Source organism: Odontomachus brunneus, unplaced genomic scaffold, assembly GCF_010583005.1.
Source record: "Odontomachus brunneus isolate Ranch 3 - 2012 unplaced genomic scaffold, Obru_v1 Obru_scaffold_075, whole genome shotgun sequence".
Classification (NCBI taxonomy): Eukaryota; Metazoa; Arthropoda; class Insecta; order Hymenoptera; family Formicidae; genus Odontomachus; species Odontomachus brunneus.
Genome location: NW_022639525.1, coordinates 250,056 through 265,614, shown reverse-complemented (window position 1 = coordinate 265,614; position 15,559 = coordinate 250,056). Strand labels below are relative to the sequence as shown.

Here is a 15,559-nt window from a genome sequence, read left to right as displayed (position 1 = left end):
TATATATATATATATATATATATATATATATATATATATATATAATTCCGTTACACAAATCTATTATGGATGCGTTACGTGTGTACCTCGGTTTGCTCATCGTTCCGTTGAATGTTTGCTCTTATTATGATCCTTCGTGTAATCGTAGCGTTTGATATTATTTAGGATACAATTTGAATTTGTTCTGCCGACACAACGCCCGCTTCGGTTCTTTCACGCTTCGCGAGCCGCGCGCAATTTTTCACTGAAAAGCTCGTAACGCGTTTCATCGCGATCACGGTGTTCAATTAGGCGTTTAATGGAACGGCATTTCGCGGCGGCGGTCGGTAAGTCTCGCTTAATGAACGCGTAACGATTTGAGGATCGCAGATCGTTCGATTCTGCTGGACTCTTTCGGCGCGGGAAAGCGAGTCCCGCCGGCGACTTTTCGCGGACGGCGCAATCGTTTACGAGAGAACGATCGGAGACGGTCGAGAATATCGTAGGACGCGCTCGTCTCCTTGCTCGCCGAGGAGAGACTCCATTTCCGCGAGGACCGGCCCGCGAATTGCACTAGACGTAGCCTCTGTCCTTCTACATCCTTGTTGTTTTCAGCCGACTGCGTACGAGCAGAACGGAACAGTAATGTGATTGAAGACAGACAGATAGAAAAAAAGAGAGAGAGAGAGAAAGAGAGAAGGATAACGAAATAGCCAAGTGATACACGAATGTGTGTGTATTCGTATACGGATTGATTAATAAAGAGACGTTTCGATCGAGGATAGTCCCGGCGATCGCGCGAACGAAGTCATGGTCTGCCGCGATTGCGAAGATCGATCAATCGATCGGAAGAGGTGCAGGGACGAACGTCCATCGAAGAAAATTCGGGACGAATCAGGCTGTGACTTCGTGCGCGACGACGTCTGTTTGTTTTCTCTTCAGCGTACTTGCGCAGCGTCGTGTTGAATTCGTGTCGAGCTTCTGTCAGGAAAAAACACAAGGATTTGTTATTATGCGTGAGCTGCGTAACGTGCTGCGATGGATGTATCATTACACGGACGAGGCCGCGCGATCTAATGAAGTTCGCGCGTACAACGCTCGTAACTCTTGCGCGCGGAGCTCAGGGAAAGATCGGTCTGATAACTCGCTGATAACTCGAGATAGATAATCTCTGCGAAAGTGGTTCAGCCGGGGACTTTCTATGAAGCGCGGTTTCTCATCGCTTTCGTTTCATTTCCCTTCCTTTCTTGATGGGAGAAAAAAAAGAATTTCTGCGATTACGAGGATTAATGGGACGCGGTGATTTCACTCATTGTGTGTGTCCGACCGTACCTAAGAACGTAATGAAAATCTGATTAGAGTTGCGTCACGCATTCTGCGTCAGCGACTCGTCTGGATCGTAATGCTCGTTTTCGAGTAAAAGGAGACGAAGAGGGAATGAAAAGAAAATGTAAAAGTACCGTTGATTGGACACTAATATCACTAGTTAACCTCACAATTTCTTAATTTCTCTTCTTAACTTTAACTTAATTTTTTTAAGACTTGTGTGTGTCAAGAAAATATTTTTTATTAAATTTAATAATTTAACTTAATTTAAAAAATACGTTTTCTACTTATTTGTGCTAGTTTTCTTTTTATGGCTTATTTACACAGAAAGACACAGTAATATGTACAGTGATCCTACTTAAAAGAAGGAAAGTAAACTAATTGTTTGTCTTAGCAATGGAAAGATATTCTTCTGCGTGTGGATATTCTTATTGTGTTAGTTTTTAAGTACGATGAAATATACATATTTCACCTTTTAATATAGAATATATATACATGTTTGCATATATATACGTATATTCTATGCTAAAAGTTTAGATATATTTGTACTTTTAAAAACCAAAATGATGATGAATTAAATACCAGTGTTATTAAAATATCCAAACATTGGTACTTTTATTTTGGGACAAATTTACACTTTGATAGAAAAAACAGAAGCCAATTAGAATTTGCGCTAGTAAAAAAAAACAAAAACTGTCGACCAGAGTTGTGAAAATATTAAATTTTTCTCAATATTAATAATTTTTAATAATTAATTTGAAAAAATATATTTAACTAATTATAAGAATCGATTCAAACAAAATAAATCTAACAATATTTAATTGAAGATTGATTTCAATGTACTCAATTAAAAATTGTTTAATTGATGATTAATATGAGCGAAGAGAATCAAAGGTCGTTCAATTAAAAATTGAGTTTAGCAAATTTAGTTAAAGGCCGTGTAATTGATGATTAAACTTGGCAAATTTAATTGAAGGCTGTTTGACGATTGCTATGTATAAATTCAATCAAAGTGCGTTTGATTATTCAAGATTATAATCAGTTTTGTGGATAATATTCATTCTCTCTCAGATCGTGGCATCGTGGAAAATGCCACTAATTGAATAGGATCTACGTTAAAAGGTATATTAATCGTCGTCGCGACTCGTCGTGGATTGTAAAGCCCGTCTTCGAGTGAGAACTAAGCAACATAATGTCTAAAATCGGAACAAAGACGTCTTAAAGATCATCTTTAAGATATCATTCAGACGATTTACAGACAGAAATGTCTTTAAGGCGTCTTAAAGATTATCTTTAAGATGTCTGATGTCCCGATTTTAGACATTATGTTGTTTGGGAAGAAACGAAACGAGGAAAAAAAAGAAGTGTTGCGAGCAAGAATCGCGGCAACGATTGGACTGAGTACCAAAGGTGCGAACAGCTGATTTCGCGGCTGCTCCTCCATCCTTAGCCGAGATTGTACGTAATTAGAAGCTAATGTCACTTCGTGAGACGGCGTTGTCTAGGAAGAGCGAACTCACCGCCACGAACACTCCTGCGAATGCCGATGGCATAGTTCGAAAGTCAAATGCCACGCTGAAGCAATAAGCTGTTCGCCGAGCTGGTAACTCGTATCGATTCGTCGGCGAAACGGGGACGTCGAATTTTCTTCTTTTGTTCTTCGAACAGCACGTCGCCCGCTGGGCACACGATTGTACACTAGGTATATCGAGGCTGCGGTTAGAAGGCCATCGGCGGTTCTGGGACATCCACTGTACGCTCGTAACACGCGCCGAGGTCAACGTTCACGATAGCATAATCGCGTCATGTTACATCGATGCGGAACCCGCGAACGAAGTGCAAAAATGAGGACGCCGCGGGGAAAAAGGCTCAGGACTCGGTTTCAAGTTCTGCAAGGAAAAAGTGCCCGGACACGTACTGAATCCTGAGCATTCTTGTTGTTTTGGTCTTTAAATATGAAAATTGATACTTCCAACATGCAATACGTATACATTAGATATATGTATTGTTTACGTTGAAAGTTGAAATATTCGTATTTAAAGACCAAAACAATAAGAATGTTCGCGCCTACAGAAAAATATCATTCCCCCTCTCGTTATTGCTAACAGAAGTGATTACATAGTTTATTTTCCTTCTTTATTCTTTATTAGTAATGGTTATGGTAAGTAATAGTTCAACGAAGAATCTTTTATTATTGATATAGACTTAAGATTTACACTTATCAGAAATTTTAGAAAAACATTCATTATCATGTACTTAAAAGAAAAATTTATTCTCTTTAAGAATATTATAAAACTACATCAAAGAAAAAAGATATTGTTCGATTCTATGCAGTAAGCATACCGAAAGTTCGTTTTAATTCAGTATCCTTGATTGAAACGCTGAAATTATTGGAGTTCGAAATGTATCTTGAATAAATTGGATGCTTATGATGAACTTATAATATATTTGCGGATGTAGAAACTGACGTGTAATATTTGAAACATCCCGGACAGCGCAAATTACTAAAAGATGCCTTAAGGACGTCTTTTAGTATTTGGTGCTGTGTGGGAAAGTAACGTTCGTTTGAATGCTGTATATATTTTCTGTGCGTAGGATTCCAGAACTTTGCTTCGTGTTTAGAAATTTATTTTTGGACACGTTAATCGCTCGCCATTTCTTTCGCTTCTCACTTTTCCTTTCTTCCTGTCCCTTATATAATTGTTCTGTTTGTTGATTATTCGAGTAATTCTCCGAGCCGTCACCGTTTTGTGACTCCATTGAAGAACGATGTGTCCATGACGACAATGCATACCTGTCGCAGCTCCAACGATAGCACGCGCGCACAATCGCGGCAATTATCGCGATTGTCCGCGCGTCGCAACGAGCCGTTCGGAAATATCAATTAATGGCCGGCTTTTTTCCGCCGAGTTGAGGCTTTCCATCATTTTTTATCGCTGATCGCAAAAGCGGAATCTACATTGAGAAAAATCATCCGATAAAAAATTAACAAACGGATGTTTCAAATTCCGATCTATTTTTATATCTAATCAAGATATCCGATTAAATTTTATCAGATATTTCTGATTATAATGGCATTTTGTTGAATAAACTCGTGAAAAAATTATAAGTTAATATTTCCTGATCAGATACAAAAATTCATATTCAGATACAAAAATTCATATTAATTCAAAATTCATTTTCAGATACAAAAATTCATATTCATTAGTATTTTGATCGGAAATATCCGTTTGTTAATTTTTTATCGAATAATTTCTGTCAGTACACATGTTTATTCGACTTCAGGAAGCTTGCTTCATAGTAAACATATATTTCGAAAGCTGATAAGAGTTCTGCATAATTCATTGCATAATGTGAGATAAAAATTGTTAAAAATTAATAAAAAAAATCGATTGACCCATGAAAGGAACAAGATACTGCTCGTCAAGAAGAGGCAAGGTCTTCGAAGTTCCGCGAGTCGTGAACGGTCAAATCGATCGATCAGCGAGTGAACGGCGAGACGACCCGCTCATCGGCACTGCCGTATCAAGTGCGATGGTCGAGTGGAGGCATCGGTTCTCTAAGATCTCTAAATTCTCCGTAGAAAGGCGAGGGCACCGGGAAACGTAGACTGCGACTACGATGACAACGACGACGACGAAAAGGCTGATTGGCACACGGCACTGGCGATCGCGAAAGTGAAAGCCAGGTGTAATACACCGGCACACACACATGCATGGGACAAGAAACAACCAGAGCTGTCTGATCGACCTCGAAAACGCGTAACACACTCGAGCATAGTAGCGAGAGCAGCGGCAGATATTGCGTGATGTTAGAAAGGCTAAAAAAAATTGCCGGGAGAGGCGACCCGGCTTCCTCGTGCGCGTGGATAATGCGCGACTCGCTCGCTCGCTCATATCGAAACGCAAATAACACGCTAATCTCACGACACGCCAGTCGTTCGCGGCGTTCTCTTCATTGTGCTCGGGGTAATCGCGAATCCGCGAACTCGGGGCCATGATGGGAGGAAGAAGAGGCAGAAGAAGTGAAGAAGAAGAAGGCTACGGCGGCATTGTGATTCGCGCGCAATCGCCGGGTGATTTTCTCGAGTCGCATCCGCGCCTTTTCTCCCCGGCCTGTTATTAACTCCGCTCGTCCGTTTACCGGGCGTTTCCTTGATGAAACGATAAATAAAGCGTGACTACGGCTATGGGAGACAAAGAATAAAAAATACGTATGCACAGTCGGCCATTAGGTTGGAATTGTAAAATCGCGGACGACATCCGCGCGCGAGAAACTTTGTTTCATCCGTCGTATTAAGGCAAAAGTACTAACGTCAGAACGCTGATCCTGGACGTTCCTAGTTAGCAAAAAAATTATTGATAGAACGTTATTGCAACGATATTTAGTAATGTTTCCTAATATGTAGTTTTTAACGTTGTATCAACATTATTACTTGAATTTCTTATATTCTACATAAGGAAACAGCTCTTATCGAAAGATTAGATGAGATTAGACCTTTTCTAATGAGGTGAACTCTTAATGGAAAATCCACTAGATATTATTCTAACTATTTCTTTTTGAGTCAGAGGAATATGTTTACTCAAAGTTCTTTTATTTTTATTAACATTTTAATGGTCGGAATCTTATTAATACGCTTTCTTAAAAATTATCAGAAAAAGATTTCATTCTGTGCAATCTATAAAATTTTAAGCAAAAAAATCATTGATAAAATGTTATTGCAACGATATTTAGTAACGTTTTCTAATATGTAGTTTTTAACGTTGTATCAACGTTATTACGAATAATTTTGACACTTGAATATTTCTTATATTCTACATAAGGAAAAAACTCTTATCGAAAGAATATTCTTTTTCTAATGAGGTGGACTCTTAATGGGAAATCCATTAGATATTATTCTATTTCTTTTTGAGTCAGAGGAATATGTTTATTCAAAGCAGAATGTTATTTTATTTCTATTAACATTTTAATGGTCGGAATCTTATTAATACGCTTTCTTAAAAATTATTAGAAAAAGATTTCATTCCGTGCAATCTGTAAAATTTTAACACTTTTTTCCTATTTTTCTATTTATTTTTATTTTTATATTTAAATATTTAAATTCATTCTGTAAAATCAATAGAATTTGAATATTTTAACGGTTGGGAGTTTATGAACAAGCTTTTTTCAAAAGTCATGGCTAAAATTATAAGTAGATCTTAAATTTATTCTATAGGATTTTAACACTTTCTACATATACTCGTAAAAGTATTTTTTCGCTAAAAATAAAAGATTAAATTTTTAGACTTTCAACATAAAATATACATACATTGTGAATATACACATATATTCTATGTTCAGAAAGTTTCAAGTTCAAGTTTTATTCGTAATTGAGAACAAAAACAATAAGGATGTTCGTGATTAAAATATGTGTCCATGAGTCGGTGCTCTTTTTACTTTACTTTTCCGATTCCAAGCATTCGTTCTCTGAATTTCTCTGGATTAGACATAAAAGGAAGTATCGTTCAGGACGTTACGTATACAGGAATGAATCATCATTATCATTATTATCATAATGATCCATCGATTCCATTGTCCCTCGACAGATCTCCTCGCGATCGTTCTCGCGCCGCTGTCCTCGTTCGTTGGATCTGGATCAATGAAGAGTTCCCACACGTTGAGGAAGGATATCGTCCAAGATATCCTAAACAGCTCGAAGGCGATCGGGCTACTTGGCGAACGTTCTTGTTGTTGTTGCTGGCCTCGTTCGTTAACTCGATTAATAGATCAGGCCGCTCTCGCTCTCCTCTTCTCTCCCTCTCCTCTCTCCTCCGCTCTCTCCTCTCCTCTCTTCGTTGCCTCTCGTTGCCTCGCACGATTGTCACGATGAATCGCGATGGTCGACCAGGTTTGCCGACCGGATCTCCAACGGTACCGTACGGTACCCCAGGAAAAGCAACCACGGCTACCTCCCCGATCCGCAGCACGCCGACGCGAGATCTCAGTTTGTCACGTTTAACCGGTGCGCGTGGTCCGACCTATCGCGTCGCTCTCTCGCCAAGAGAAGAGATTCGAGTACGTGTGGTGATACCAGGATCGCGCAGATCGAGTGCGAGCAATTCAGCCTTCTGCAGGAGAAGAAGAAAGAATTGTTAGTTAGATTCACCTGTGTTCTCGCCGTTTTTATTCGTAATTTCTTCCTTTCTTTCTGTTCTTCTGGAGAGAATAGCGCGAAGCAGCCGGAGGGCTTCGGCCGAGTGCGAAGGAGTTCTCGAGTGTACGCTATAGATATTGCAAAAGCACGTGTGAACATGTTCCGCGAAGGCAATCTGAGAAGCTCGCAAAACGTCTCAAAGCGTGTCCAACGATTGCTTAAGGAGTATCTCGCGTTTACTCGAGAAGGATGTTCAAAGAATCACTAATTAAAATACGCGTCTCTCGCTTACGCTCTGTGCAACGCCTTTACGTAACGATTGCAATATCTTCGTATGCTGCGTTCAGCAGAAAAAACTGCCTTGTGACTGTCGCAAAATCTGTGAATCTGATTGGTACGTGCTCTTAGATACGGCCAAGATTAAGAGCGCACTCTAATCAGGGTCATGAATTTTATTAGTGTTGCAGAGCAGTTTTCTCCGTTGAACGCAGCCAATGTTTCATGAATGAGTTTATATTTTACAAAAGTCGAAAGCAATATCTTTCTCTCGGATTTATTTATGGATTCTCTGTTTTCTTATGACATCCCGAGTCGAAATTTTAGCCCTATGTTAAATCTTGAATTCTACAACGCAGTAGGAATTAAGTGAGCAAAGTAAGTTTAATTCTAATGAGTTCTATACACTACATACGAATTTTACAGAGTTTACTTCTACTTTGACTCTGATAATGTCCGAAATTTCCCTTTTCACTTTCTTCAGCGTCAAAATAAGTGTCGAATGGAATAGTGAGGCTGAAAGAGTAGGATCAAAATTTCGACTCAGAACTGCTTTCGATATTCCCTATGTCGTTTTCCCATGTATCTTCCTTCTACAGTTTTATTCGCGGATTTTTTCGTACCGTTGACTTCTTATTATGATTTGACCGCGATCTTCTGTGTCAATGTTATCTCTTTTATAATTATCGCTTCCGCCAGTTCCCACATCGCGAATTTCGATATCGTCCTTGTTGCTATTTTCATTTTGTTTCCCGTTATCACGTAAATGCGATTAGCGTCCTTTTTAGACGGACGTCTGACTCGTCCGGACAGGTTTCCTATTTTCGCCGATCTCGTCGGCCTTCCGTTCCGTGCAATTATCGCTCTCGGATCGGCTCCGTTTTTGTCGGGAAACGCGACAAGTTTAAATACGGTAATGCATTAACACGTTCAGCGATCATGCCGAATAGGAATGTAGGCTTGCCGAGCCGCGGTCGTGCGTTACGCGGTATCGAAAATCGAGCGAAAGTGCTCGCGTCCAGGCGACGTGGCGTGCAATTCTACAAGTCAGAGAACCGACTTCCCTACTACGACAGGACGTAGAGCTTCGTCCTGCCCTGTCGCGAATATTCCGCCCTACTAGAAGATGTTCATTGTTCATTAGACGTTTCGTCATACTTTCTATCTGCGGACCAGAAGTCGCGCGCGCGTCCAATTTGAAGGAAATCCCCCGAGTCGAAATTTTGATCCTGTGTTGAATCTTGATTTCTACACCGCAGTAGGAGCTAAAATAGCAAAGTCGGTTTAATTCTAATAATTACTATAATTTACTCTTACTTTGACCCTAATGATGTCTGAAATTTCCGCTTTCGCTTTCTTTAGCGTCAAAGTAGGTTGTATAATAGTAGAATCTTAGGAAGCAAAGTACATATATATACAGTGAGTGTATACATTATATTATTAGAATTAACCTATTACTTTGCTATCTTAGCTCCTATTGCGGTGTAGAATTCAAGGTTCAACATAGGATCAAAATTTCGACTTGGAAATGAGTATCAATATCGTCAAAATAGGTTTCACCTAGGTCGTAGATGATCTAAGTAGTCTTAAACTATTTTTAAGAGGTCAAAGTAGCGTTAAAATTTTGACAAGGTAGAGTTAAAGGTTCAAAAGAGAAGTTAATGAGTATCAATATCGTCAAAGTAGGTTTTACCTAGACTATAAACCGTCTAAGTAGGCGCAAACTATTCTCAAGAGCGTCAAAGTAGCATCAAAATTTCAACTCGGGCCCACGGAAAGACGACGCGAGTTCCTTTCCGCGCGCAATTTTTCGCATAACACCGAAGTGTTCAGCGATCGAAGGAAGGAGCGCGTGCGCGCTGAAAAAGCGATATCAAGAAGAACGCGATTGCTCGTTTGCTTCGCGCTGTAGTGTCGTCGCGTGTATGTAAATCGCTGACGAGTGACACAGAAATGCACCTAGCGTTAGGAAATATCCGGTCGAGTTGAGGATAACAGCGAGGTGAACCTTTCCGCAGCGGGACATGCGGGAATTATTTCCGTGTAAATTAAAAAAGCGTTGTATGTATGACGTATGAGTGTGGTAACCCGCTGTGGGAAATACTGTATGCAGTTGGCGTAGTGCGAGACCGCGTTGTTGCTGCACTGCATCATTCAGCGTGGCTTTTGAGCGTGAAACAGTCGAAAAATCGATTGCTCTCTATTTTTAACGGCAAAGCCAGTTGAAAGTTCAAGATCAGCTCGCCCCGTGGCTTGTGTCTCTGAAATGACTCTTATTGAATATTTAGGGCATGAAATAAAATTCTCCCGAGAGAGAGAAAGAGAGAGAGAGAGAGAGGGGAGGGGGAGAATACCGGTGTAAAATGAAGAAGCAGAGGAAAAACCATCCGCACAAATCCGCGTATTCGTTACGGTCACATGTTGCCCGCCACGCGGATCCGCGTGCACGTTGTTCAAGGTGTTAACCGTGTTACGAGCTATTAGCCGCTCGTTGAAGTTAGAAAATCTCGGCCTCGGCGAGAATCGAGCCATCCCATCGCGGGGAAACATTACTTTCCCTCGGTGCGAAGCGACGATGCATTTTTAAAGGGTTCGCGCGGCCTCCTCGAATTTTTCGCGAGCGACATCTCGCTAAGTTCGGCGCGAACAACACGAGAAAAAGAAAACTCCAGTTCGCACAACTGAGTTAACTTAACGAAAGTATGTTTTCTGTATGATTTCAATATGATGAGTAATTATTTCGCGAAAGTAATCATTTTAATTCGATAACGAATGCAGCAACGCTCGCGTGGGAGATAATGCTTGCGATCCACCGTTTTTGGATCTGCGACGATCGTCCTCCGTCTGTTATTACGTAACGCATGTAGCGTTATTTAAAATTACGAATGATGGTTCTCTAACCATCGGGTAACCGGTACACGCGCTATTTCGTTCGATAGTGGCCTTCGGCGATCCCGTCGCTCGACGCTGAACGGGAACGAATCCTCAGTCCTTCGAGCACGAGCGACGCGTGCGGATTTAAATTCGCACGTGTATGTGGCTTCTGGTTTTTTTGCGCAATAAACACGACAAGCCGCTGTAGACGATTTTACACGGGGACTCGACGACGGCTCGAATCTCCAAGGGATCTCACAAACTCCTATCGTTGAAGAAAATAAACGGTAAAATACGCTTAATTATGATTCGCATGCGGAGGACGTCAGCAGGTTTCCGCCGACAGCCGCGGCGATCCTTTCGCAATGTACCTCGCGTCGAGGGCTTCCCAATTTCTCTAGCCGTCCTCGCAGTCGCGAGTACCGTTGTTTTCACGAGCCGTTACATCATTGACATGGCAAAGGAGCCGAGACGTTTGTGAAACACATGCGGTACTCGTCGGCGGAAAATAACGAAACAGAATTCTTACGCGCAGCCGAGAGGAAACAGGCGTTGTATCAGTGAGCGCTATTTCTATCGTTGGTCCTTCGTATACTCGCTCCTTGACGACAGTTCTTGTCGCGGGTGTCGGTAGAAAGGTCTCGCGACTTTGCGATTATTCACGTATGCGCGCTAATTACCGCGTGTCGCAAAGGCCGTCGATTCTCAAGGAGAAATCGGCCGCAAGCACGATATTCGCGATACGCTTCTAAAGTCCTGCTTTCGCGCGTGTCTTTTGCCGCCAGACTGTCCGCCGTGATCCTGAATCAACCCGAGGAAGGCCCAGGAAGACCCAGTCCCGCCGACTTGCCATCTATCAGTCGTCCTGTTCACGGGAGAGACGAGTATGCGCTGCCGAGCGTCGTCGGTCGTCCTCACGCTCCTGATCGCGCTGTTGGATAGCGCGATCGGCAATCTGCGCGTCGTCTATCAGTGGAAGCAGATCGAGTATGACTGGCCGAGCAACGACACCAAGAGGCTTTTCCCGGACTACAAGCAGGAGGACAACCTGCCCCTCGGCTTGGAAGTGGCCGGCGACCGGATCTTCGTCACGGTGCCGAGATGGAGGCAAGGAGTCGCCGCCAGTCTCAATTATATTCGGCTCAATGGTGATTGATCAACGATTGTCATTTGCGTTATCGTTACTCCTCGATCTTCACGGCTTCTCTTGTTGCTTCCTCGCCGTCAGACACCCGCGAGTCGCCACCTCTGATCCCCTACCCGTCCTGGGAGGCACATCAATACGGCGCCGCCGGCGTGCCGGAGATCGTCTCGACGTTCCGTGTGCGCGCCGACCGCTGCAATCGACTGTGGGTCTTGGACACCGGTCTCGCCGACATCCTAGGCAATCCTGAGCAACAGGCTCCGCCAGCCCTGATCGTCTACGACCTCACCAACGATCGCATGCTGCGCAAGTATGTGATACCGGCTGACCAGCGCACCGCCGACTCCTTGTTCGCGAACATCGCCGTCGAGGACTACTCCTGCGAGGACTCATACTGCTACCTGGGCGACCTCGGCGGCCCGGGACTCGTCGTATACTCCTGGAGCCTCCAGCAGTCCTGGCTTGTCAAGCATCACTCTTTCCATCCGGATCCGCAGGTTGGTTCAGGAGCGAGGCATAGCAGCGATAACGAAGCTGTTAACGCATGATAATAATAATCGGAAAATCATATAATAATTATGTATCATCGTTAGATAATTGTTATATAACTCTTATATAATCGTTATATAATTGTCTGTCTCTATGCTGGCAGGGTGGAGACTTCAAGGTGTCAGGGATAACGTTCCAATGGAACGATGGTCTGTTCGGGATGGCTCTTGCTCCTACCGGCGATGGCTACAGCACCTTGTACTATCACCCGCTATCCAGCGGCATGGAGTTCTCCGTGAGCACGCGGTTCCTGCGCGATCCACAGCGCGCCAGTACCGCGGGTATGTCTAAAGGAAAAAGAATACTTGAGAGAGAGACACACAGAAAGATATAATTGTATTGCTAAGCAGAGCGGTTACTCACTCTTCTTTTAAGTTAATGGTTAATGGATACACAGAAAGAAATAATTCTATTGCTAAGAAAAGCGGTTGCTCACTTTTCCTTTAAGTTAATGTTTACCTCCAACAAAGTATATTTTCGTGATATCACACTTGAAACATACTGATCACAAATTTTGGAGAACCTCATTGTCATGTACTCCGAAGAAGAACTTATTCTTTTTACAAGAATATTATAAAACTTCATCAAGTAAAAGAGATTGATTAGATTAGCAAGTAGCAAGCAAACCGAATTTTTGTTTTAATTTAACATTCTTGATTAAAATGCTAAACTTAGGATTCAGAATATATTTTGAGTAAACATGATGGCTTATGGTGTACTTATGACAGATTTAAGGATATATAAATTTAATGAAATACCTAAAACAAGTATTTACTTGAATGTGCAGTATGTATTTTTCTGTGTGAACCATCCAGTTTGTGAGAATCATCTAATCCTTCAACACATATCTGTTGCGCGCGCGTGTTGCAAAAGTCGTACTTCGCCATTGACTACATCGTTTAATTAAGGCAAGATTTTTTCGAATGCAATAAAACTGATGATTAAAAGGTTTCTTATTTCCAATCGCTCGTTTGGAATTGTTGTTTGGGATTTCTTGCCGCGACATTTCGGTGAGAGAAGAACCTCGAAATCGTAGAATTTATGCCTGAGGTTTTCCGCATATTCGAAGAATTAACATTTCCTAGTGCGTTAATCAATCCGTAATGCACGTCTATCACACAGAAACCTCCCACGAATTCCAAACACTGGGCTCACGTGGGCCCAACGGCCAGAGCAGCGTCAGCTTCTTGGACCCGAAAACCGGAATTCTCTTCTACGCGCTTACGAATATGAACGCCATCGCCTGCTGGAAGCCGCAGATGAAATTCACCGTTCAGCAGCAGGGTTACGTGTACGCCGACAACGTCACTATGGTTTTCCCCAATGATCTCAAGGTATCTTGATCGAGAAGAATGACGAGCAGCATCGCTCAATCCTTCGTGAAAATTCATTAACATTAATAATTCAGTGACTTCGCAATTCGTTCTCGCGTAAAGATCCTTGCTGCCACCTTCAGCCTTTCCTGCCTCACCGTCACTTACTGTTAGTTATCGACTGCATGCTAACGATTGTATTTTCACGAGTCCCACTTGCCGGTGTCTGAGTGGCGTACTTAAAGTGCAAATTCCACGTAACTTCCTCTCAACAGGTTGACCGGAACGGGAATCTCTGGGTCCTCTCGGACAGACTGCCGATCTTCATGTACTCGCACTTAGACTTGCAGGACTACAACTTCAGGATTCTCATGGGATCCACCGAGGAGCTCGCCATGAATACGATCTGCTCGACGATGTCCCCGATCTACTCGACCACCATGCACGATCACAGAGATCACATGAATCACATGGATCATATGGATCACATGGACCACATAAACCGTATTGATGGCGCGATGTCGACGACGCCTAGAGTCGCCGGAAGATTTAACTCCGCCGACTCCGCCAACATTGGCTCTGTCCTCGTGACGATGACGTTATTGACGTGCCTGATCAAAACGTTCGTTTGAGGTGTTTACGTTAAGGTTATCGATGTTTTCTAACTTACCTAATCTGTCTCCGTTATTTGTGAGGAGAACGTCGGGTGAGATGATCGAGAAACGATCGAATGATTATTCTCTCGGAATAATGCAGTCCTTGCTCGTCGCCGAGAGTAATTCGGATGGCTTCTCCACGTGTACAGTACAATTCCTTTTCGCTAATTATGCGTGTCATTCTTTCCTTATCGTTGTATCTCGGGAAGACAAACGTTTTCTCCTTTCGCCGCGTATTATTATTATTATTATCTACCTACTCACGTTGGAACTGCCATTATATATTTATGTATCAGATATATATAATGTAATATATACTGTGAAAAAAAGAAAGAACCCTATGTGATTCTTCCATATTCCCCATTAAATTTTGCGTGAAGAAACGATCTCGTATTCGAGAGTAATCTTAAACGTCGCGATAATGACGTGTCGAGAAGATCTTGCATCGAGACTTATCTCTCAGATTCATCGTATTTATTGTTTAGCGCGGAAAGAGTGTCGCCTCTCTCGCACCTTGTTTTCCATTCCGTTCTTTCATCGCGACCTCGATTCCACGTTGATCTCGGACGAGGAAGCGTCGATAAATCTCGTTGGTCAATGCAAAATCTGGCGCGTTACAATTGCTAGAGGCCACGAGTTCCGCGCATGAATCACGGAGAGGAGCGAAGAGGGAAAGAGCGCGGATTGCTGCTGCCGATGACACTCGTGAACGTAATGAGGACTGCGCATTGAACGAGCAGCGAAACGACGAAAAAGCTTTTACATGAGTCATCGTGCGTACGCGTATTTATGCATCTGGTCTGGCGCGTAAATAAATGTACGTTGCATCTGCACTGTCCGTTGAATGCTCGCCTCGACTGCAAACAGCTGATAAACGTGACCGGTGCCTCGCTTCATCTTTCCGTGACACTTCAGGTCTATATTCAAACGGATTTACACAAGGCACACAGAAGCACATACAGAAAAACGTAAGCAATAAAGCTGAAGCACTAATCAAATTGACCAACTGACCGATTTCACTTACGATCCAAATTTAATTGATAAAATTTTTTACTGCACTGAGAAAAAAAATATCTTAAAATTTTTATTAGGGACATTACGAACATATTTACTTAAATCAAAATTCTTTTCATTTAAACCGAGTACTATTTATTCGGTTTAAGTGAATAATACTGAGTTTAAATGAAGAAAAAATTGTTATTTAAGTAAATATATATATATATTAATAATAATATAATTATATAAATAATAATAATAATAATAATTAAATAATAATTATTATTATTAATAATTATTATTATATAAATAT

General features: G+C 42.0%; 2 protein-coding genes across 2 annotated transcripts in view; one reads left to right on the top strand and one right to left on the bottom strand.

Annotated features, from left to right (window-relative positions):
• LOC116847188 lies at nucleotides 1-3,217 on the bottom strand. The gene is made up of 2 exons (XM_032821920.1): nucleotides 2,826-3,217; nucleotides 1-960 (listed from the first exon to the last, which is right to left on the bottom strand). Exons 1-2 carry the CDS (start codon nucleotides 3,051-3,053, stop codon nucleotides 874-876), a joined length of 315 nt encoding a protein of 104 aa, XP_032677811.1. The 5' UTR covers nucleotides 3,054-3,217; the 3' UTR covers nucleotides 1-873.
• A 3,396-nt stretch (nucleotides 3,218-6,613) lies between these two features.
• The window catches only part of LOC116847253, a 17,216-nt gene continuing 8,270 nt past the window's right edge, over nucleotides 6,614-15,559 (top strand). Inside the window, exons 1-7 of the mRNA XM_032822078.1 lie at nucleotides 6,614-7,435; nucleotides 11,374-11,736; nucleotides 11,817-12,229; nucleotides 12,385-12,562; nucleotides 13,404-13,615; nucleotides 13,870-14,220; nucleotides 14,351-14,369. Of these exons, the coding sequence (XP_032677969.1) occupies nucleotides 11,475-11,736; nucleotides 11,817-12,229; nucleotides 12,385-12,562; nucleotides 13,404-13,615; nucleotides 13,870-14,220; nucleotides 14,351-14,369 (1,435 nt within the window). The 5' untranslated portion in view covers nucleotides 6,614-7,435; nucleotides 11,374-11,474. The remainder of the gene's footprint in view (nucleotides 7,436-11,373; nucleotides 11,737-11,816; nucleotides 12,230-12,384; nucleotides 12,563-13,403; nucleotides 13,616-13,869; nucleotides 14,221-14,350; nucleotides 14,370-15,559) is intronic.